This window comes from Gopherus flavomarginatus, chromosome 14 (assembly GCF_025201925.1).
Source record: "Gopherus flavomarginatus isolate rGopFla2 chromosome 14, rGopFla2.mat.asm, whole genome shotgun sequence".
Classification (NCBI taxonomy): domain Eukaryota; kingdom Metazoa; phylum Chordata; order Testudines; family Testudinidae; genus Gopherus; species Gopherus flavomarginatus.
The window spans coordinates 9539048-9563425 of record NC_066630.1 but is presented as its reverse complement, the minus strand read 5'-3'; the positions used below and the strand labels follow the sequence as shown (position 1 = coordinate 9563425).

Below are 24378 nucleotides of genomic sequence, written 5' to 3'. Positions count from 1 at the left end.
TGGGGCTCGGCCCCGCAAGAGTTTTCTGGGCCCCCCGGAGCGAGTGAAGGACCCCACTCCAGGGGCCCCGAAAAACTCTCGTGGGGGCCCCTGTGGAGCCTGGGGCCTGGGGGAAATTGCCCCTCTTGCTCCCCTCCCCCCGGGCGGCCCTGGTGCTAGGTGGAAGCCTGTTAATGTACTGAAGAGAGCATAGGGACTGTAATTGTGGCTGAATTATGTGTCAGAGACACAAGCTACTTCTTCCCCCTCCTCATTCTGCAGCTGGAAAAGCAAATGTGCTTTTTGCAGCCGATCCCGATTTCTGTAATGGGCAGAACCAAAACCCCAGATCAGAACACTGCTGAAATGGGAGGGAGACGGGGGGAAGAAACCTGAAACCTGGATCAACATTTTGTGGTTCCGTCCTATTTATTTATTCATTGACATGAAGCCTTTTTCTTTCTTGACATTCAAGCTACAAGCTTAATTAAAGACAATACACCGATGAGCATTCAAAAAGTTGAACCTTGTGAACGATGCTATATAATTGTGAAAAGGTTTATTATTATGGGGTCCTACTCTAGTCTATATGTGTTCTTATATTGTGGGTATCATTGCCACAATACCTGAGTGCCTTGCAGTTGTCCATTGTGACATAACTAATATCTATCAAGCATGGTTTTAATTTCTCTCATCTCTCCTGGAGGAGAATTGTATGTGCAGTAGCTTTCTGTTTTTGTAGGGTTTTTGTTGGTCTTGTGTTTTTCCTTCTATAGACAAGACTCAGTGTTTAGTGATATAATGTATGGGCAGTTTTCTTGGTTTTCATTCTATAAACAGGCTGAGGGAATTTCATGTTCATGAAAGAGTGAGACTATTAGCACTGTCTAGTGACCCACATAGCATAGGCAGACACTTGGCTGTGTTCTTGACGTATTGCTGCTAATGCATCTAACTCCTGACCTGCAGTTACCCTGCAGTTTCTGTTCTGGACTTCTCTTGAGCTGAGAGAGTCTGACATCTGTGTCAAATTTTGTACTGAGAGCAGATACCCACAGGTGTCTAGGACGAGACTCAGAGTGACCTTCATTAGAAGAATATTTTACATATATATAGCACTTTTCATCCCAATGGACCCCAAAGCGGTGTACAGATTGTGGGCCAGATTAATTTCCATCGATATAAGGTAGTATAAATTGCAACACTGCAACTGGAGGAAGAGAGAAATTTATTTCCAAGGAGAAGGACAATGATTCGGCTGCCCCCCAACCTTTTGGGTTCCGCCCAAGGCATTTGTTTTAATATTCATAGGAATCTTGCTAGTAGAGGCTTCTAAGGACATTCCCTATTGAGAACATCTCCAAGTTGTCCTGGCCACAACAGATCCCCAACCAGCAGTACCCTTTTCAGGGCAGTACTGAAGCCGTTAGGCCCTCTTAGCAGACAAAGGACATTACAGATACACTGAGCATCCCAAATGGTGCAATTTTACATATCAGGGTCCCTGTACCTTGATTTATGGGGGAAGAAGCCAGCATCAATTGGTGGAAATTAGGTCCTACATCTTTCTATTTATTATAGATACTCATCTCTAACTACTAAAATTCAGTCCATCTCAGGGGTGGCAGTAACAGGTTGCTGTAATGGCAGAAGCAATACTCTCCAACAGCTAAGGAACAAGAAATGGAAAATACCTGATGCATTGACAGATGTGAATTTGGGCACGTCAAAATGGAAAATTATCTAGATAGAATGAGCAAAACTGTTTCCTATTCTTATAAGTGCCACGAAACCCTCGTGGACCAGAAGTAGTCAGGGGATGCATTCTACATCTTATCCCAAACCTAGGACTTACTGTAACATGGCACTCCTAAGCACCCTGCTGTAGAGCTGAGCAGTGAACTCGATTCTTCAGTTGTCTGGCAATTCTGAAAAATCAAAAAAATAAAGTGTGGATTAAATAATCATTGGGCATAAGCCACTGAGTGAGAATAATCTTCTAGCCTGGTGGTTAGGGCACTCACCTGTAGCAGGGAAAACCTGGGCTCCAGTCGCTAGTCCGATGGACATTTACTTATTCGTACAAAGAGAAGACTCAAGGAGGCCCACCTCCCAATAGTCTGGTTGTTAGGGCACTCACCTGGGAGGGTGGAGACCTGTGTTCAGGGTCCTGCTCCAGGGTGGGGATTTGAATTTGGGTCTCCTGCATCCTACGTTAAGTACCGTAACCATTAGGCTGTTGGATAAAAGGTCACTATGACTGGTTTTGTGAATGGTACCTGAATCTATTTCCAAAAATAGACTCATCAAAATGATTTAAACATTTCAGTTTCTTTTTCCTTTTGACCAAAATATTTCTCCAATATCAATACAGATTAGCTAAATATTTTGGCTGTCCCAAATCTGCAGTTCTCTGTGGAAAAAAGGTTGGGATAAAAGATGTTCACTTAACACTACAATGCTGAGCACTTAGTAAACTACCGAAGCCCACCTCTGAATATGAACTAAACTGCCAAGATTTCTGGAATCTGCTGCCATTGAATAGCATGTGGCCCTAACTTATTGCTCAAACTCCTTTTGCTTGAGAGACATCTAACATTAGACTCAACAGAGCAATAAAACACACTCACATACAATGTACAGCAGGGTTCTTTCCAAGCCCATTCTAGAATGTGCTAGCAGAAAAAACACAACCCTAATAGCAATCGCTTTTTTGTCTCTCAGTGAGACAGTTCCTTCTCTCCACACAGAAGCTCCTGGTTTTATGAGTGAAAATATCATGAGTAATTGAAGTTGAAAACCCCACTAGAATATCAAATTAGAAATTAAGCTAAAATGCTCATCAGCCAAAGCATAGGAATTCAGAAAAAAAATTCCTAATGCAGTGGAAGAAATACATTTCTCTAACTGCTTCACTAAGTAAATTGATTGAATTAAATGTGCTCTGTGGTGCTAGCTAACCTTTGACCTCGGTTACTTAGAATAATCAGAAGGCTAATTATCTAGGCACGAGCTAAGCTCCAAATGATCAGAAACACTGTAGGGTTCAGAGAGCCTACACCAGCATTAATCAGGATGTCATCAAGCTTTGATTATAAATCCTAAAGATCACCAGACTGATAAAACACTGCTTAATTTGCTGAAAATTATATATCTATGTATTAACCACCAAGCCAAACACCTGAAAATTATTGCTTTCTTAGGAAGTGTTGGAGTCAGGTGTCTGTGCTTTCAAACATCCCACTGTTCAGTAATAAATGTACCCATCAGCATCAGCACAAAAGCCGCATTAGCCAGATTAAAAAAGATTTTGTTCTAACGTCAAATAGATTTTGATTTTCCTATTGGGGTTTGTAGCTCCATTGAAATCATTCCTCATGTTTCACCTCTCTCATTATGAGCTTATTCGGAGGCAAGAATTGGCATAGATTTTTGCCTACCTGCTAATGCAGCAGTATTCTCACTTCCAAAGGGAGAAAGAACTGCTGGCTGCAGAGTATCGTATAGTTATATACAGAAATAAAGAGATGTTTATTGTCCTTTAACATTATTTGCCATAGAACTGGCAGGCTCAGTTGGAGGTGCTTCATATGGATCTATGCCTTAGGATCCAGATATTTAGTAATGGGGTTGCTTGCATGATTTTGCTTGGGAAAGGTTCAGAATGTACTTATCTGTGGGGATGTGTTTGTTATTAATCGTTTGCATAAATACTAAGAATAAAGAGATTTACAGATGAAGAACGGGAAGAACCATTCAAAAGGAGGAATGGCATAACTGTTTAGTAAGCAAGTTTTCTTCATACAAGTCCTGATCCAGTGTCATAGAGTTTAAGGCCAGAAATGACCACCAGATTGTCTAGCTTAACCTCCTGTGTATCATAGGCCACCAACACTGCCCGCACACTAAACTCAAAACTAGACCTAATGTACATTGAGGCCTGTGAACAGAGGACACACCCACCCACCACCCATATTGATACTAATAGGCTTTGGCAAGGCCTCAGGGTCCTTCTAATGCTTGTCACCCTAACCTACAAATATAACATCCCCTTTTATTCTCAACAATGTGAGAATTGTATTAAACTGAGAGACATATTGTATTGTATTAAACTGAGAGAGATAAAGGCCTTGTCAGTGCTTTGGTACTTAGGTCTACAAGTATCTATAGTATGCTGGATAGTTTTAGATAGATTTTGACATGAAATTTTGTAAGTAATTATGTCATTCTAGATCTATGCTCTTTGTTCATGTTTATTTATAAGCACTCAAGTGATTATTTCTCCATCCACATCAAAAAGTGTGCAGGGTAGGTGATGGAAAAAGAAATGATTGTGTTCTATTAGGCTGTGTGCCTTCTGAATGCACTGTTAAGAAAATTTAAATTACGGGCAAGAAGACAAAAGTGGATTGAATGGTCCCTCCACGGATGTTGCAAAGAAGAAACAGTACCACAGAAGTCACTCTGAGGGTACGTCTATACTACGGGATTATTCCGATTTTACATAAACCGGTTTTGTAAAACAGATTGTATAAAGTCGAGTGCACGCAGCCACACTAAGCACATTAATTCGGTGGTGTGCGTCCATGGTCCGAGGCTAGCATCGATTTCAGGAGCGTTGCACTGTGGGTAGCTATTCCATAGTTCCCACAGTCTCCTCCACCCATTGGAATTCTGGGTTGAGATCCCAATGCCTGATGGGGCAAAAATCATTGTCATGGGTGGTTCTGGGTAAATGTCATCACTCATTCCTTCCTCCGGGAAAGCAATGGCAGACAATCATTTCGCGCCCTTTTTCCCTGGATTGCCCTGGCAGATGCCATAGCATGGCAACCATGGAGCCCGTTCAGCTTTTTTACTGTCACCGTATGTGTACTGGATGCCGCTGACAGAGGCGATACTGCAGCGCTACACAGCAGCAATCATTTGCTTTTGCATGATAGCAGAGACGGTTATCATTCGTTCTGTACCATCTGCTGCCATTGTAAATTGGCAATGAGATGACAGCTATCTGTCGTTCTGTACCGTCTGCTGCTATCATGAGTGCCCCTGGCTGAGGTCGGCCGGGGGCACAAAGGCAAAAATGGGAATCACTCCCCAAGTCAATCCCTCCTTTATGGTATCTAAAAATAGAGTCAGTCCTGCCTAGAATATGGGGCAAGTGTACTAGAGAACCAGTGTATCAGAGAACCAGAGAGCACAGCTGCTCCGTGTTAGATCCTGCAGAAATAATGAGCTACATGCCATTTACGGGGGAGGAGGGTGCCCCTGCAACAACCCCACCCATTGCTTCCATCCTCCCCAACCTTCCTGGGCTACCATGGCAGTGTCCCCCCCATTTGTGTCATGAAGTTATAAAGAATGCAGGAATAAGAAACAGTTACTTGTTAGTGAGATAAAATGAGGGGGAGGCAGTCTCCAGCTGCTATGATAGTCCAGGCAGGATATTAAGCGGTGTGGGGGAGAGGAGCCCAGCATCCTGCATCCTGCTGCTATGACAGTCCAGGCAGGACATTAAGCGGTGTAGGGGAGAGGAGCCCAGCATCCCACTGCTATGATAGTCCAGGCAGTACAGAATCTTTTCTTTACACATGAAAGGGAGGGGGCTGATTGAAGCTCAGCCCCCAGTTGCTATGATGAAGACGGTTACCAGCCATTCTGTAACATCTACTGGGAATGACCAGGAATCATTCCTATTTTTACCCAGGCGTCCCCCCCACCCCCCAGGGAGGGAAGAGGAGCGGATACTGCTCTTTACTGCTGCAGTATTGCATCTACCGGCAGCATGCAGTAGACATAGAGTGACATTAAAAAAAGTCAAGAAACGATTTTTTTTCCCTTTTCTTTCACGTCGGGGGGGGAAGGGGTACATTGACGAGCTATACCCTGAACCACGCCAGACAATGTGTTTGAACCTACAGGCACTGGGAGCTCAGCCAAGAATGCAAATACTTTTCGGAGACTGCTGGGGACTGTGGGATAGCTGGAGTCCTCAATACCCTCTCCCTCCCTCCATGACATCCATTTGATTCTTTGGCTTTCCGTTACGCTTGTCACGCAGCACTGTGTAGCCTGGAGATTTTTTTCAAAAGCTTTGGCATTTTGTCTTCTGTAACGGAGCTCTGATAGAACAGATTTGTCTCCCCATACAGCAATCAGATCCAGTATCTCCTGTACAGTCCATGCTGGAGCTCTTTTTGGATTTGGGACTGCATCGCCACCCGTGCTGATCAGAGCTCCACGCTGGGCAAACAGAAAATGAAATTCAAAAGTTCGTGCGGATTTTCCTGTTTACCTGGCCACTGCATCTGAGTTCAGATTGCTGTCCAGAGTGGTCAGAGTGGTACACTGTGGGATAATCCCCAGAGGCCAATACTGTCGATTTGCGGCCACACTAATCCTAATCCGATATGGTAATACCGATTTTATGCTACTCCTCTCGTTGGGGAGGAGTACAGAAACCGATTTAAAGAGCCCTTTATATCGATATAAAGGGCCTCGTAGTGTGGACGGGTACAGCGTTAAATCGGTTTAACGCTGCTAAAATCGGTTTAAATGCGTAGTGTAGACCAGGCCTGTAAGGAGATGTTTAGTTTTCCTTTTTCACTATATACTTTTCTTTCAAGTACAGATGAAATGAGCATCTAAGAAAGGAGCTGGACAATGGGTGATGGAGAATATAGGTTCCTTTAAAACAGAAAAGAGAGACTCCATTTAGCATATCTTTACTTTCTTCCTGACCTACCTCTCTTTTACTCAACCTCAGATAGTACATCCATTCACTCCATGCTTCAGTCACTCCCCATCACAGCACTTCCCAGTCGATATTTAATTCTCACACACTTTCACCATGTGCATTCACCATCTGCAAGAGAACTCCTTGCAAACTCTGCTTTGAACACTGCCATCATAATGCCATACAAGAAGGTTCACATCATTCTGAAGTCACAAGGTTGGTTAGATTCCATTACATCTATTATTGCTTCTCCTTTTTGACCTTGGGAAGGGAGTCTTTTTGTGCTGATGGAGTTGCAGGCCCATAGTCCAACTGTCCCCTGTTAGTGTAATGATAGCACTGTGTTCTTCAGAATGTTGGCAATATGATAAAAAGTACCTTCCCATGAGAGGAAAAGAACAGAAAAAGAAAGAAATAACTAATCATGAAAGTTCTCCTACTATAATCCTTAAATGATTCTCCTTGTATTACGACACTTTGATATACCACTGCTATTGCCATTCAGGGAATGCTGCACAAACAGGAGATATGACAGATAGTTTGATGGAAACTCATGTACTTCCTCTCTGAGATTCTGCATGTGATAGACTTTATTCATCAGCTTGAGAAAAGAGAATCTTCGGCTTGCCTGGAAGAGTTATTATGTGCAGACAGTGTGAAATACCTTACCTCTGGACAGAATTTCCATTCCCTTCACCTCCCACTTCCCCTAGAAAATGGATACTGGTTAGAAGTTTGATCCAAAATTCAAACAAATTTTGTGTTATTGCACATAAAGCTACCTCCTTCCATCTGTACCTCCTGGCACACTATGAAACTTCCCATAGTTCTTAACTGACTCCAAAAAAGAGTTTTCAGACTGGGCCAACTTCATACATATCTCTGCTGGAGGGGCTTGTAAATCTAGGGCATCGCACCCACTAGTTGGCACACTCTGAAATGCCAGAAGTTTGGGGAATTGATTACGTTTCATTGCTAAAATATTCTAGAAATACAAGTTGTTCTGATGCATATATGGTGCTCGCCAAGGACCATAGGAAGAGGCTTAACCACTGTTGAAACATCTGCTGTTGGCAGCACAGATTGTGATCAGCTGCAAGTGAATAACCATCTTCACTGGGAAATTGGTTCTTTAACAGTTGAGAGGTACAGAGCAAAAAGTGACACAATATTTGATAGGATGCTTAGGCTTCTTATCTTATTATTCAGCTTCTTTTTCTCATCTATCCCAAGGATTCTGCCTTGGAGAAGGTCTCACTTACATTGTAATTTCTATTCCATGGTCAGAGCTCTGTGCAACATTGCAACTTCTCAGCAGGATTAAAATGCAATTCTGTCTTGCAGTCTTAAAGGGATCAAAATGTTTTTGTTGCATCACTCAAACTGTGCAACAGCTTTACAAAGTCCAAGGCTGTATTACAATTTCCTTGGATTTTGCAGGGTACAGTATAGTTTGGGGGAATTGTTAAAACATGATTCAGTTCCATCTATGCTACAGAATCAAATTGTGCTTTAGTCTGTATTGTAAGCCTGGTTACAAATAGCTATTCCAACATGGTGGTAATTAAAATGTAGGTGGAATTTCGGCCAGAAAAATCAACAAACCTGTTCATTGTTCAATGAGGCTAAAAGGTCTTGCCTCGTTTGTATAAAATATGGTGGTATACATGGACACAATTAACAGTGAGAGCAATTACCAATTGGAACAAATTACCAAGGAATGTGGTAAAATATTGCTTTCTTAGGGTTTTTAAATCAGAATTGGATGTTTTTGAAAATATACACTAGTTCAACCATAAATTGTGTGGCTCAATGCTGGTGGAGTTCTAAAGGCCAGGAGGTCAGACTAGATTATCCTAATTGTACCTTCTGGCCTCAGAGTTTGTGAATAATTTGACCCAATGTATATGGCCTAGACAGATATTTCTCAATACTTAGCATAACAGATATGAATGTTTTTCCTGTTTGATTTCTAGGAGTGGAGTCTCACAGAAAAATCAGACCAAGAATGCCCTGTACTTTATTTTTGTCCTCAATGTGTTAGCAGCAAGTACATGTACTATGTGACTGTGTGTGGGACTCCACAGTGAAGAGTTAGGATAATTTGTTGCTATTTTCTTTTTCATCAAATAATAATTTCCTTTTCAGTTCTGAATGATCGTTAGCTTGAAGTTCTTTATCAGCCATGTTGAAATTATGACATCTCCTATGTTGGGAAGAGTGCGTGTCTTGACATTTTATTTTCTATTCAAATCTGTACTCAGCCCTAATACATTTTAAGTCTAGCAACATACTTATTAATATATTCAGAAGTACAATACTTACCGTTCAAAGCTCAAATCAACCAAAAAGGGGTGGCGAGCTGATTTATGTTTTTAAAAAGCAACAGATGCAATTTAATCCATTCAGAAATTATGGGTTCACAGAACATTAACTACTGACTGTGGCAGTAGTTATACATATGACCTTTATTACACTAGAATTTTGGCTGGCAAAGTTTGCTCCCTGGTCACGTTCAGTAATATTCTTTTGTTTGTTCTTTCTTTCGTTGTTTTGTCATTATGCACCCATGCAGAAACACTATGAATTGGTACGTATATAAAAACAGCCATTAGATGTTCCCTTCCCTCTGGGCACTCCTTCCAAAACATAATCTTCACAACAGCAAAAAATTGCATTATATCACTTAAATTCACAGCAAATGCCCTCACTGCCCACTTTCCACACAATCAGTAAAATCAGCATGGATGCATTTCCTTTACCACAGCCAGGAGGAGATCATCAACTAAGGATACTTAGGCAGATTCTCTCTTAGTCCCCTAAATCTCCAGTCCTTCCATTAAATCGACCTTCCTCTGCTACAATATGCAGACCACAATCTTAGTCTCCTTTTTCTTTTAAATCATCATTCAGATATGTGATATCAGCAATATTAAAATGCCTCAGAGGTTCTCCATAAAGAGGAACAAAGTCTGCACTGCAATTCCTACTGCAGTCAATAGGAATTGTAACCATTTGATAGCTTAAAAAAAAAAAAGTACAAATGCATTCAAAATGATGATGGTCAATTTCATATCTTCAGGAAGATCTTTCCTGATGTACAATTCAATTATTTTCTGTCTCTCTTCCATCCCCCTTGAGAATATTATGTATTAAGAAGAAAATAAGGAAGCAGCTAGAAGAAATATCATCATTTTATAAGAAATAAAGGAGCCAACAGCCTGCACTATTACAGTAAAACAGTGAAAATTACTGAAGGCTACTCAAATGATTTATATTTTGCACTCTGCTCTTTAAAAGGATATTGTATCTAGTTACGTCGTCAAATCGTGGTCATTTTATAATAATAGCTTACAATTTCATAGCACCTCTCATCTAAATGGTTCCTGACGTGCTTCATATGTTAATGTTCAAACTGTGTAAGGAAAACCTTAAATACACTACAGTAATACAGCTACCTCTAGAGTGAAGAACAGCAATTGTCTGTGTGAGCACCGTCAAGGCTGCACACCACTTAAAGTAAATTTCATCCAAAAAAAAAAAAAACAAAAACCCACAGGAGAGAGTTATGAGGGGAGAATATAATTTTCCAAGCTGCAATTTGGCAAGGTCACAGGGTTAACAACAGCTTTATTTGTACAAAAAGTTCAGTAAATCTTTAATGGTCACAGTGGGTCATGTCCTCTGTTTTACATTGAACACTGTGCCCACTAACACCATGCCAGGGCATTTGATCACTATTGGACTCCGAAGGAAGAGTGATCAAATGGATCACTAACATCACTTTGTGAGGCACCCATATGTTAATGGATTATTTCTATGCAGGCCCTAATCTGGCAAGCTTGGGTCGTCTGATGGGATCATAATGCTAGGTGATTTGGTTTATCATTTGCCAGAAAGTCTGGTTTGTGTCTCCAAGTGAATTCCACTATAAATGTCAGCAATTGACATTCATGAGATTCTCTCTGCTGGGTTTTTTGACACATCAAACCTGTGTGATCACATCAAAGATCCCTGTGTCCTGGGAAGTATTCTAGGCATAATACCATAGAAAACCTTCTAGCCTCCTACCAAACAAATGCATAAATACTATATATACACATCTCACAGCTACCACTGAATAGCAGTATGAAAAGATAAAAGATATAAAAAATATAAAATATGGAACTTTAATAAACCTAATTTGCAAAAACCTGCATATCTAGAACTCATGTTTTAAATACAAGGGATTGTGGGAAAGAATAGACGTGAGGTGGTTCTAAAGGGTAGTGTTGGGGAATATAGAGGATTGATCTCCCTCTGGCAGCTTTCTTTAGTCCTCTTATGGAGCTGTGTGTATTAATATATATCATCATCTTTCATCATTCATGAGATCTTGACAGGAAAACAAATGCCATGACGATAACACACGCAACACCTTCAACTAGAATGGTGCTCTGATTAATGAAAACTGACTTGCAGTTTTAATTTGGTTGTTCTTGAGTAGGGCCAACAGTGTGTGGAATCCTAATGAGCCTTGATGTACAGATCATCAATTCAAGCACGTTTTTCTCACATTGCATTTGCTATTCATTGCAGCTCTTTACTTCAGGCTGGGTTGGTGTCCCAGTCTAAGGCAGAATTTGCTCAATGGCCTTACAAAGGGCAGAACTTCGTGCTCGTACTCATTGCTGGATGCTAGTCACCCATAGTACCCCAGTGTATTTATTATTATGCACCATATGGACACATCATAAATAAAATCTCATCTATTGCTTTAAGTTACAATTTTGGCCAGGAAGGCAATTTTCAGAGAGTTTAAGATAGAGTGTGGAGTTTTGATCAAGGTTGAGTGTTTAAATTTGCTGATGCTGCAGTCCCATTAGCTGATCTCTTACGATATCAGTTCTAAATGGTGGAACTCCCTTAAGATCTGTTGTTCCTCTGATATTTTTCCCATCTTGAGCTGCACCAAATCAGTAAAATTAGGCCCTTTCCCCTATGGAACCAACACTTTAAATGTTATTGTTTCATCATCCTTTTTTTAATATTATAGAACTGCCTTCCCAGTTCCAGGGCAAAGGGGTTAGATTTGAATGTTTGATTTGAGCCCATTTGTAGAAATAAGGCATATAACGCTTTTGAATGAGTTAAACTTACAGAGCCAAATCTTCAGCTGTAATAAATGAGCATATATAGCTCCATTGACTTCCTATGGCAACTTACACCACTTAAGCATCTGTCTCGAGGTGTTCTATTTATAATTTTTTTTTATGTGGGTGCTGATGGCAGCAGTTTAAATAAAGTTCTGAACTCATCAATTTTATTCTTAATTGATAGTGGTGCTTTGGGGATGTGCGGATATTTAAAATGAGTAAAATCAATTAACTCTCGATCTAATTATATGTGTTAGCCACTGTAGGGGGTTTTAGAGCATGGCAGTAGCTTTTCCCTATTCAGCACCCTGCCTTAAGAGTGTAAATCTTGCATTTTGAGAGATGATGAACCTATCACTCTATTTCCCCCATTTCCAAAACTAGCTTGAGTTCTGAGTTCATTTTTTTTAACCCTTCTTTTTTCGCTTTTGGTTTTTAAGGGGGAGTCATTGTTACTACAACATGTTTTTCTAGTCACTGTGGAGTCTGTTCTGTGTATAAAAGGGCCCTCTAGACTAGAACGACGCCAGAGGTTGGCCTTTATATAACATATACTGTATTTTTTGTCCACAGTAAGAATTTTTTTCTCTCTCTCTCTTCTCCTTCTTTCACACACTCATATGAGTGATAAGAGTCTTCACATTATCCATGTACTAAATCACAGAGCCAATGTGATAATTTATCATGCACATTTGATCACTTGCACATTTGATCACTTGCACATTTGATCCATCTCCCCTGGATTTAGTATAAGGGTATGTCTTCACTACCGGCCGGATTGGCGGGCAGCGATCGATCCAGCGGGGATCAATTTATCGCATCTAGTCTAGATGCGATAAATCAATCCCCGAGCGCTCTCCTGTCAACTCCTGTACTCCAGCTCTGCGAGAGGCTCAGGCAGAGTCGACGGGGGAGCAGCAGCACTTGACTCACAGTAGTGAAGACACCATGGTAAGTAGATCTAAGTACGTTAACTTAATTTACGTTATTCACGTAGCTGAAGTTGCGTAACTTAGATTGATTCCCCCTCCCTCCAGTGTAGACCAGACCTAAGCGCTCATCTACATGGGGAAAAACTCACAGTAGCTGATGGGCACTAGCTGGTGCATGTAGCTACTCCGCACTAACACCCCATGTGAACACTCTTACTGCACACTAGGAGTACCTTTGAGCACATTAGCTTAATGCACTTTGGAAGTGTGCTAAACTAATTTGCCTAGGGGAACACTTTAGTGCACAGTCGATGTCCTAACAGAGAGTGAGTCCGGAGTAGCTAAAGTGCTTTAAATTCACACTCTAGCTTACTGTGTATTAACTTCCCCATGTGGACAAGCCCTAACATGCCAAACTCTAAGCAGCTTCAAATAGTCACTTGCTTTGATGGTCATCTGAAGTGCTTGTAAATTGCAGGACACCTAGGTTAATGTAACTTGAAGGTTGGAATTATCAGGTTTAACATTGTTGTCTTTCCCAGAGGAGTTTCAGTTACTTGACTGGCTGGTATCATAAGCTCTGAAGGTTTCTGGCCACACCAGGTCTAACTGCCCTTTTCTGAATTGCTAACTCACTGTCATTGAAACCACTGGGAGTTCCTCCTGAAAAAGGAGTAGGTAAGAGTGCCGAGTACATAAGAGAACCACCCTTAGTTAAGATATTGTTAAATCAAATGTCCTTAAACTGACTTTCATGGTCTGTGAACTGGCTGAAAAACCTTAGAATTTCTGCCAGCTTTTCCATCAGAGTCCAGCATCATAACTGGGGAGTTCTTCTTTATTTACCTTAAGGGATAGATCTTCAAAAGGACCCAGCTCCAAATTAGGCACCTAATGAAACATGACCACATTTTCAAATTGCTCAGCATGCAGGACTCTTGGTATTCTTGATGGGAGCTGCAGGGGAGTGCTGAGTGCATATGAAAAATCTGTCCACTTGATTCAAAGGTGGCATTTTCAAAAATACCTTTTTGAATTAGGAGCATGAGTCCCAATCCCTCCATTGGGCCTTGACCCTGTCTTTGTTGATGTCAATGGCAAAGCCCCCATTGATTTTAATGGTGCAGGATCATGGCCTAGGGGCTTAAATGGGCTGAGCCCTCTTGAAATCTGGCCCCCTATATAAGTGTCTAAATGAGAGGTGTTGGGTCCTGAACACTTTTGAACATCTGGCCTTTGCAGTGCATGTCTAGTAATTGTATAGAGCCAAGACTGAGAAAAAGCTTAAAATATGGAATCTGCTGATTTTTTTTTTAAGTAAAAAATGTCAATAATAGTAAATGCTCATCTTGCTACTGAGTTGTGGCTGCAGTGGGGCTGGGAGAAATGGAAGCACCTTGAGAGTGGGAGCAGATGCATGAAAACTCAACTAGGAACAACTAGGGCCATGTGCCACATGCGTCGTCCTCTTTTCCTCCTCCCCTTCCCTTGTCTTCAATATGTGTGTGGGGTGATTGCGCCTTTCCCTTTCCCTTCTCCCCACCTCCTGTACTGCAGGACTCAGGGAAGGGAAAAGCTCTCGGCACTGGAGACTCACCTGTTCACTGCTGCTGCCATTGGTCAGTGGTGGGTGATAATAGGAGGGTAAAACTGGAGGGGAAGGAAGGTGGCTGCTGTTTGCTGCCTAGGCAAATAGCTATTTTTGGCCTCCCTGTACAGTGGCCACGAGCACTGCCATCCATGGTGAGAGGGTCTGCACCAATATCTTGCACACCATAGAGCACCCTCATCTTATCTCTGCTATCTCCAGCATGAAGGAGGGAAGTGGGCTGGGATGCTGGTTTTCAGGCAGGGTGCCCTGGCATGCCTGAGTGTATCATGGGCCCATAGTGTTGACACCCACCCTGAGGTTTATAGTCTACATGGGCCACCGGTGCCAGTTGAGACCCACCTCTAAGAAATCATGAGGCAGTGTGGTGTTGGGTTAGAAAATGGTCTGGTGTTAGGTCCCTGTGACCCAGTGGACTGCCTGGGCTCTGATCCTGAGTACAACAATGCATGGTGAGAGGGTACGCCTCAATGTCTTTCACAGCCTATTGCTGGCTTCATCTTATCTCTGGTCTGGAGGAGGGAAGCTGGGCAGGACTTTTGCTTCCAGTCAGGGTCCCTGGGCAGGCCTGAGGGTGTAGAGGGGGCATGGCCTTCACACTCACCCTCATGTTTGCTGCCCCTGGGGCCATTGGAGTGCCAGTTGAGGTCTGTACTGGAACAGCCGCACTGGGTAGTGTGAGGTTTTGGCTACCCAGTTTGTTAATAGTTTTAAATAAAGTTCAGGCCTCCACATTTAACCATACTGTAGTGTATGTTTCTCATTGTTCCTGGGTCAGCATCCGATAAACCTTACAGGGCTGCAGAACTTAAACTGGAGAGGGATCACTACTGAATTTGCTAATTCAACAAATCAATCATGGGACTGAACTTGAAAGCTGATTTCAACAGAAGTTACAGGTGCTTAGCATCTCTGAGATTCAGACCCTAAATGCTACAAAAAATGGTGGATTCTTTCAAAACATGAGACCCGAACAAGTGTGCTTTATAAGTTACAGCACTTTTCTATGTGGAGTGGAGCACCTTCTTGGTAACCATTGCTACATTATATTTTCTTTTGATCAATTTGAAGTCAACTTAACATATTGTTAAAGTGTAGTTTCAGGTTAATTAAGCTGTAAATGAGCTTAATGATCTGCCCAAACCAAAGCTCAATAACAAGCTATGTATTAACTCCAAAAATCAAAAGAAGCTTTAAATTTCTTGCCAACTGTATCGAAGACGATAGAAACAGACAATCAATAATGTTGCCCTTCTTAGAAAATCAAGTCTGAAGCTGAAGAGCTTGAAATAAATGAATTTTAAAGCATGCACTCAGATTCTCCAGATAAATTCAAAAAGGGCTTGAGAATCTAAGTCAAGTCTGTTGGAAGAAATGAAAAAGAGGACACTGAAGACAGAAAAAGACATAGTTGCCTCTCCTATATTTTAGTATTGGGGATCAAATCTTACCTACAAGTAACCAGATTGCAAAGTCTATATTGTAATAAGATTATAGTTTAGATCTTCTATCTTGGGTAATATTTGGAAATCCCTGTAACCAGTGATGAGCTGCCAAAGTCTTAAGAACTGGTCCCCTACCGGGTCTTCAGTGGCACGTTGGTGGCGGGCCCTTCAGTGCTGCCGAAGACCCGGAGCAAGTGAAGGACCCACCACCAAAGACCCAGTAGTGAACCACCTGGTGACTACAACCCCCCTGTTCCCCCCATCCAACCCCCACCCACGTCCTGCCCCCAACTGCCCCCCTCAGAACTCGCAACCCGTGAACCCCCTTGCTCCTTGTCCTCTGACCACCCCCTCCCGAGACCCCCCACCCTAACTGCCCACCAGGACCCTACCCTCTACCCAACCACCCCGTTCCCTGTCCCCTGTCCCCTGACTACCTCCCCCAGAACCTCTGCCCCCTCTAGGGTGACCAGATGTCCCAATTTTATAGAGACAGTCCTGATATTCTGGGCTTTTTCTTATATTGGAACTTATTACCCCCCACACTGTGTCCTGATTTTTCAAACTTGCTGTCTGGCCACCCTAGCCCCCTCCAGCTGCTCCCTGCCCATTATCCAACCCCTCCTCCCAGTCCCGGCCCAGCCCCCTTACCATGCTGCTCAGGGCAGCATGTATGGATGCCGCGCAGCCCACTGGAGCTCGCAGTCCCACCCCCTTAGCACTCAAAGCAGCAGGAGCTGCAGAGCTGCCCAGGAGCGGTTCAGAGTGCAGGCGCCAGCAGCGTGGCACACTGAGGCTCTGTGAGAGGGGGGAAGTTGGGGGAGGGGCAGGAGGAGCCTCCCCAGCCAGGAGCTCAGGCGAGCTGGATGTGGCCCTCGGGCAGGTGTAACGACAGAAAAACCTCCCTCTCCCGATTGCCCACCCCTTTAACAACAAGTTCTAAACCGGCTTTTAAAATTAACAACTAGTTCACGCGAACTGGTGTGAACCAGCTCCAGCTCACCACTGCCTGTAACCTCTCAAAATGTTTAATTATTATAGGGGGAGTGAGGTTGATAAGATAGAGCAAAGGACTCCCCATCACTACTCCTTGGGCAGAAGTATTGACACTGCTAGAGTTGCATAATGGATGAATTTTGTCCCTGGGAATAAAAAACAGTATTGCCACTGGCAAAGCAGCCACAGGCAAACCAGTTAAGGGAATGGGGGCTACTTACATTAGTGAAGTTTGCAGGATGGGGACAGTGAGGGGCTAATCCAGAGAGATGCTGAGATCTCCCAGCTCCTAATGATCTAAAATTGAGCTGCAGATGATCTGTACTTCTCAAGATTGGGCCTTAAGTCTCTCTGAGCCTCAGTTTATCCATCCATAAAATGGATATATCAAAATTCTTCCCCACCACGAGAACATGGAGAGATGTATTCATTACATGAATTAATATAAAGTGCTTCAGCTGCCAGTGCTTTAGACGTGAGGAATGTTGTTGTGTCTGAAATTCATGTGCATCTGCAATGTTTACCTAATATACTCCTGCTAAGCGAGAATAGCATTCATATACAGTTTGACTGGACCATAATCAAGTTGTAGATTACCCAGGTAAGATTTGGTTACTTGACCTGTAAAATAGCTGCAAACTTCCCATAATGACAGTTCTTCCCTCTGAAAAGAGAATGTCATGCATGATAGTTATGGGAACCACATAGTAAAATGAACAGCAATTATTCTATGCCAGAGAAACTCATCGGGGAAAAAGCAGGACAGGGACACAAGTCAAATATTTTATTTATTTATGACACTGTAATGAGCAGTTAAAAGAAGGGGACTTTGTAAAAAATCAAAAGGCAAGAATCTTAAAAGAAGAATGAATTGTATTCCATCCACCCTTTTGCTTTCTCAGTTCTGAATATTTCTTTTTCCAGTAGTTGTGCACTTCCGAACCTCTGTGTGTTATCTGTAGGGCATTAACTGAAGTTACTAGATGATTTTTTTTTCTTCTCAGTCAAATGCTTTCAAAGGATGTTTTCTATCACATTGTTACTTATCTACAATCTATCAAGAACAGAGGCAGTGCAGTAGTAATGCAGTACCTTACTCTTCATGCTCTGGAAATGTATTATTTATGGCCTATGAAATTCAGTTTCACTCAAGTATTACATCTTTCTCCTGATGTAAATAATTAATGCTGGCTTGAACAAAAAAATGTATGTGGTCATTACTAGAAAATAGTAACTATTATTATTGTTACTAATGCTAATAACAATTATTGTTTTAGTTCCAAGCCACAGTAAAGGAAGGAGTCACAGGAGTGATAGTGAATTTATCTGTTGAAGACCGCGATGATCCAGCAACAGGAGCTTGGAGAGCTGTGTATACCATTATCAATGGAAACCCAGGACAGAGTTTTGAAATCCATACCAATCCAAAGACGAATGAAGGAATGCTCTCTGTTGTCAAGGTAAGAACAATTTGCTTTTGTGTAATTTATTATTACTGTGAGGTGCATTACACACCAAAAGGACCAACTACTGGAATTGGCTAGTCAAAAGTATGTTGTTGGCTAGCAATGCCATTTAGGCAATACATGTCACTCCTTTTGTGTTACAATAACCATGATGGAACCTGCTTACTGGGAGCCAGTAGCCCTGCTACTATGTTAGAGTACATGATGGGGTTTGTCATGTGGCTATATATACACAGAAAATGAGACAGAGGCAGCTTGTCTGGTGCTGAACTTGGACCGGCCAGCAGGATGTAGCCAATGATGGTGATGGAGACTCTGTCACTTTGTGCTTAATTCTGTCACTTACAAGCTTGGGTGAATGTTAAATGTGCTCTTTGCATCTGGTACTCTGATTTCTTGACGTGTCTTACAGCCTTTAGACTACGAGATCTCAGCATTCCACACACTGCTGATCAAAGTAGAAAATGAAGACCCGCTGGTTCCAGACATAGCCTACGGCCCCAGTTCTACAGCAACAGTTCAGATCACTGTTCTGGATGTAAACGAAGGCCCTGTTTTCCACCCAGACCCAATGACAGTGACCAAACAAGAAAACATCCCCATAGGCAGTGTTGTGTTAACAGTAAGCGCCACAGATCCAGATACCTTGCAACACCAGACTATTAGGTGAGTGAAATATTCTTTACTCTAAGTCTACCAAAAAGTGAATACAAATGTCTGTTGTGCATGCAGAGCTTGGCTTTTAGTACCTCATTAAATTAAATTCATTTGGGATCTAGATAATAAGGAGTGAGGATTTCTTTTTTCATAATGAAGAGCTTCATTATCAGAAAGTCAAAGAACTACATTAGGCAGGTGAGAATAGTTTTCCAAGTTGTAAGTTACTGCAACAGAACAATCCAGCGCCACAAGCGGTGGAGTGAAATAATTATGGTACAGAGTTCTTCCCCTGCTCCCGACCCCTGCCCAGGAGATCGCAAGAAAACTGGTGATGGTGGTTTTTTTTTAATTTTAAACTAGTTTATAAGAATAATTTCTCTGTTTTTCAGATGGATGAACCAGGCTTATATTTATTTCTAACATTTTTAGTGAAGTAATTATTATCCACCGAGATTCAAGGGCTACAGGGATAATAAATGCTCCTCAACTAAGCAGTGGCATCTAATAATAAACTTACTTCTGGATAAAGGCCAACTAAGAGAAATGCAAGGATCATAGACTCACAGAAATGGGGGGCTGGAAGGGATCTTGAGAGGTCATCTAGTCTAGCCCTCCGCACTGACACAGGACCAAATAAACCTAAACTACCCCAATGGGTGTTTGTCTAAACTGTTCTTAAAAATTTTCAATGTCAGGAATCCCACAACCTACCAGGAAGCCTATCCCAGGACTTAACTATTTTTAAAGTTAGAAAGTTTTTCTCAATATCCAATCTAAATCTCCCTTGCTGCAGATTAAGATCATGACTTCTTGTCCTACCTTTGGTGGACATGGAGAACAACTGGTCACCATCCTCTTTATAACAACTTTTAACTTTTCTCATAGGTTAGGTTTTCTAAACTTTTCATCAGTTTTGTTGCTTTCCTCTGGACTCTCCCATTTGTCCACATCTTGCCTAAAGTCTGGTGCCCAGAACTGGACAAAGTACTCCATGTGAGACCTAAACAGTGCTGAGTAGAATGGGACAACTACCTCCCTTGTCTTACATACAACACTCATGTTAATACATCCCAGAATTATATTAACCTTTTCTGCAACTGCATCACGTTGATTCATATTCAATTTGTGATTCTCTATAACCCCCCAAGATCCCCATTTTGTAGTTGTGCATTTGATTTTTCCTTCCTAAATGCAGTACTTTGCACTTGTATTGATTGAATTTCATTCATACCAATTGTCCAGTTTACCAAGGTCCATTTGCATTCTTATCCTATCATCCAAAGTGCTTGCAACTCCTCCCAGCTTGGTGTCATCCATACATTTTGTAAGCACACTCTCCACTCAGTTATCCAAGTCATTAATTAAAATATTAAATAGTACCAGACCCAGGGCAGACACACAAGGGAGCCCATAAGATTTGCTACCAGTTTGATAGTGAAACAATCAACACTAATCTATAATTCCTTGGGTCCTCTTTGTTCCCTTTTTTAAAGATGGGTACTTTGTTTGCTCTTCTCCAGTCCTCTGGGACCTCACCTGTCCTCCATGGCTTCCTGAAGATAATTTCTAATGGTTGCAAGAATGTTTCAATTAGTTCCTTAATGCATCCTAGGGTGAATTTCATCAGGCCCTGCCGACTTGAATACATCTTATCTAAATACTCTTTAACCTGCTATTTCCCTGTTTTGGCTTGCATTCCTTCTCTCTCATTAATATTAATCATATTGAGCATCTGGTCACAATTAACTTTTTAATGAAGACTGAAGCACAATAGGCATTAGGCACCAAAGCCTTTACTTGTTATTAGCTCTTCTTCCCCCTAAGTAGTGGACCTACACTTTTCTTTGTCTTTTGCTTGCTCCTAGTGTATTTCTACAACAAATTCTTATTGCCTTTTATGTCCCTTGTTAGATGTAACTCATTTTGTGTCTTGGCCTTTCTGATTTTGTCCCTACATGCTTGTGCTATTCTTATGTATTTATCCAAAGTAAATTGTCCATATTTCCACTTTTTGTAAGATTTCTTTTTGATCTTCAGGTTATTCAAAAGCTCCTGATCAAGCCATATTCATTTCTTCCTATTCTTCCTGTCTTTCCTTCACACGAAGATTGTTTCCTGTTCTGCCTTCAATATTGTCTCTTTGCAAAACTGAACTCTTTTTTCCCCTTAGATATGCTCCCTTAGATATGGGACTTACCTACATGTTCTCTGAGTTTGTTCAGGTCTGCTTTTTTGAAGTTCATTTTCCTTATTGTGCTGTTCTTTCTTCTTCCTTTCCTCAAAATCGTGAAATCTATCATTTCATGGTCACTTTCATTTAAACTTCCTTCCATGATCAGATTAACAGCCAGTTCCTCCCTGTTTGTCAGAATCAAGTCTTAAATGGCTGTCCTTGGTTACTTCCCCCACCTTCTGAAACAATAAGTTGTCTCCAATACTTTCTAAGAACATACTGAAGATTTTGTGTTTTACTGTATTACTTATCCAACAGATGTCTGAATAGTTAATACCCCCACCCCTCATTACTTACCATTTTGGATGTTTGTTATTTGTTCTAGGAATGTTGCTGTTATAACCTTAGTCCCAGATTTGGACCTTAGCGTCCAAAATATGGGGGTTAGCATGAAAACCTCCAAGATTAGTTACCAGCTTGGACCTGGTACCTGCTGCCACCACCCAAAAAATTAGAGTGTTTTGGGGCACTCTGGTCCCTCTGAAAAACCTTCCCTGGGGACCCCAAGACCCAAATCCCTTGAGTCTCACAACAAAGGGAAATAATCCTTTTTCCCTTCCCCCCTCCAGATGCTCCTGGAGAGATACACAGACATAAGCTCTGTGACACTACACAGAGTGACTCCCCCTCTCTGTTTCCAGTCCTGGAAGCAAAAAGTACTTTCCTATTCCCCCAGAGGGAATGCAAAGTCAGGCTAGCAATCCAACACACAGATCTCCCCTGATTTCTTCCTCCCACCAATTCCCTGTGAGTACAGACTCAATTTCCCTGAAGTAAAGAAAAACTCCAACAGGTCTTAAAAGAAAGCTTTATATAAAAAAGAAAGAAAAAATACAAATGTTCTCTCTGTATTAGATGATACAATACAGGGTCGATTGCTTAAAAGAATATTGAATAAACAGCCTTATTCAAAAAGAATACAAATCAAAGCACTCCAGCACTTATATTCATGCAAATACCAAAGAAAAGAAACCATAGAACTTACTATCTGATCTCTTTGTCCTTACACTTAGAAACAGAAGACTAGAAAGTAGAACTACTTCTCCAAAGCTCAGAGAAAGCAGGAAGACAAAAGACTTAGACACAAACTCCCTCCACCCAGAGTTGAAAAAATCCGGTTTCCTGATTGGTCCTCTGGTCAGGTGCTTCAGGTGGAAGAGACATTAACCCTTAGCTATCTGTTTATGACAGTTGCATCTACCTCCTCCTTCTGATTTGGTGGTCTCAAATAGACCCCTACCATGTTTTGTTTCCCCATTAATCTTCACTCAGAGACATTTAACTGGTCGGCCTTTCACCTCCTCCTAGACGTCAGAACAACTGTATATATTCTTGATGTGTAAAGCAACACTTCCTCTTTTTTCCCCTTCCTGTCCTTCCTGACCAAGCAATACTGCTCTATAGCAATTTCCAGTTATGAGATTTACCCCCCTTCAAGTCTCAATGATGCCAATTAAGTTACAATTTAACTTGTGTACTAAGCCTTCCAGTTCTTCTTCTTTATTCCCCATGCCCCTGGCAGTTGCATATCGACTTTTAAGATGTTAAGCAGATTCCCTCACTCTTTTCCATTTTGTTGCTTCTATGACGCAATTGTCATTTTACATTCCCTCCACCCACATCTTCTAGTCCTCTATCAAGGTCATCTTTTTATACCTACTGGTGGGCTTTTGTAACTTGCCCCCTTTTGAGCCTAGTGTAAAGCCATCTTCTCTAGGTTGGCTAGTCAGTGTCCAAAAATACACTTCCTCTTCTTGGTCAGGTGGACCTGACCTCTTCCCAACAGCCCTCCTTTTCAGAATAGCACCCCATGGTCGAGGAAGCCAAAGATGTCCTGTCAACACCTTCTGTACAGCTTTGCACTCCTCTCCAGGGTACATGTGTCTCTGCCTAGGCCCTTATCCTCAACTGAGAGAATGGAAGAGAATCTTGTCTGCATCCCCACCTTCTTCACTCTTGCTCCCAGAGCCCTGTAGTCAGTGATCATGTGCTATGGGTCAGACCTGGCAGTATCATTAGTGCCCAAGTGGATGAGCAGCATGTGATAGTGCTCAGAAAGACGGATGAGCCTTGGCAAGCTTTCTGTAACATCTCAGGTGCAGGTTCCAGCCAGGCAGTATGCCTCTTGTCTCACGTTAACAGATGAATGCTTCCATCCCCCTCAGAAGGGAGTCCCTGACTACCACTACCTTATGTCTTCTCCTCTTGGGGATGGTGGCCAGGAGCCCCCCAGCCTTGGGGGAGGGACAGGTGACTTCTTTTCCTCAGCCATTGGGGTCTGCTCCTCTCTTGTTGCCAGCACAGCATTCTGGAATGAGTGACTCACCCTTTCTCACTCAGCCACCTCTAACTGCTGGTCTAGTCAATAAAAATTGCACTGTCCTCACTTCAAAGAGCCCCACTTGAATTCAGGTATTAACCCACCTAACTGCAGGGTGATCTAGTCCAGACAGTCAGCAACTGAGCCTAGATTTCATCCACACCATACCACCCAGCAAACCAGTAAACTAACCCAGAGTCCTGCTGACCTGAATGACAAGATCCTACCACAGAAAAGTGCTAATTTTTTGCCCAACAAAATTAATCAATAGCAGGAAGGCAGAAAACCCCAGAGATATTCAGCATCTGGCTAGCTCCCTTGGCTTTCTTCCTTTCACCAGCCACATGATGTCTTCTGTACTACAGAAATATAATTCATACATATACCCTGTCTCTGAGGAACAGAGTTGGCAATTATTAAGTGCTACCATCTTTTCATATTTAAAAATGGAGAATCAATTTTAAAGCTATTTTATGGCATATGATTGCTATGTTCCTGGTGTGAATCTCTTGAGACCACAGGCTATATTAGGCAGCTTATGATGATGATCTACCAGTGTTCTGGGAAGGCTCCTGTAGAAAGAGGAAAATAATTTTTCAGTTAAAAAAAGCAGATTATTTTTACCATTAAAAATAGTTCCTGGAGTCTCTGGTGAACCGGAGGAAAATTTAGAAAGAACACGCAAGTCATACAATCGCATTTTCTTTGAAATGATGATAACTCTACCTTCCTGTGTATCAGAGCAGGAGTTTCAATTAGATGCTTAGACACTTGAGCTGGATGAGGGAAGCAAAACTGGATGGAGTGAGGACGTAGAATGCAGAAGAGAGGACCAGAGGCAGTAGCCTGGGAGTCCCTCTACAGATC

The 24378-nt window shown here is 41.9% G+C and overlaps 1 protein-coding gene across 1 annotated transcript in view; it reads left to right on the top strand.

The window, feature by feature from the left end:
- Positions 1-24378, top strand: part of LOC127034306 (cadherin-13) — a 145192-nt gene that overhangs the window by 25527 nt on the left and 95287 nt on the right. Inside the window, exons 2-3 of the mRNA XM_050923023.1 lie at positions 18110-18292; positions 18711-18964. Coding sequence (XP_050778980.1) covers positions 18110-18292; positions 18711-18964 — 437 coding nt within the window. The remainder of the gene's footprint in view (positions 1-18109; positions 18293-18710; positions 18965-24378) is intronic.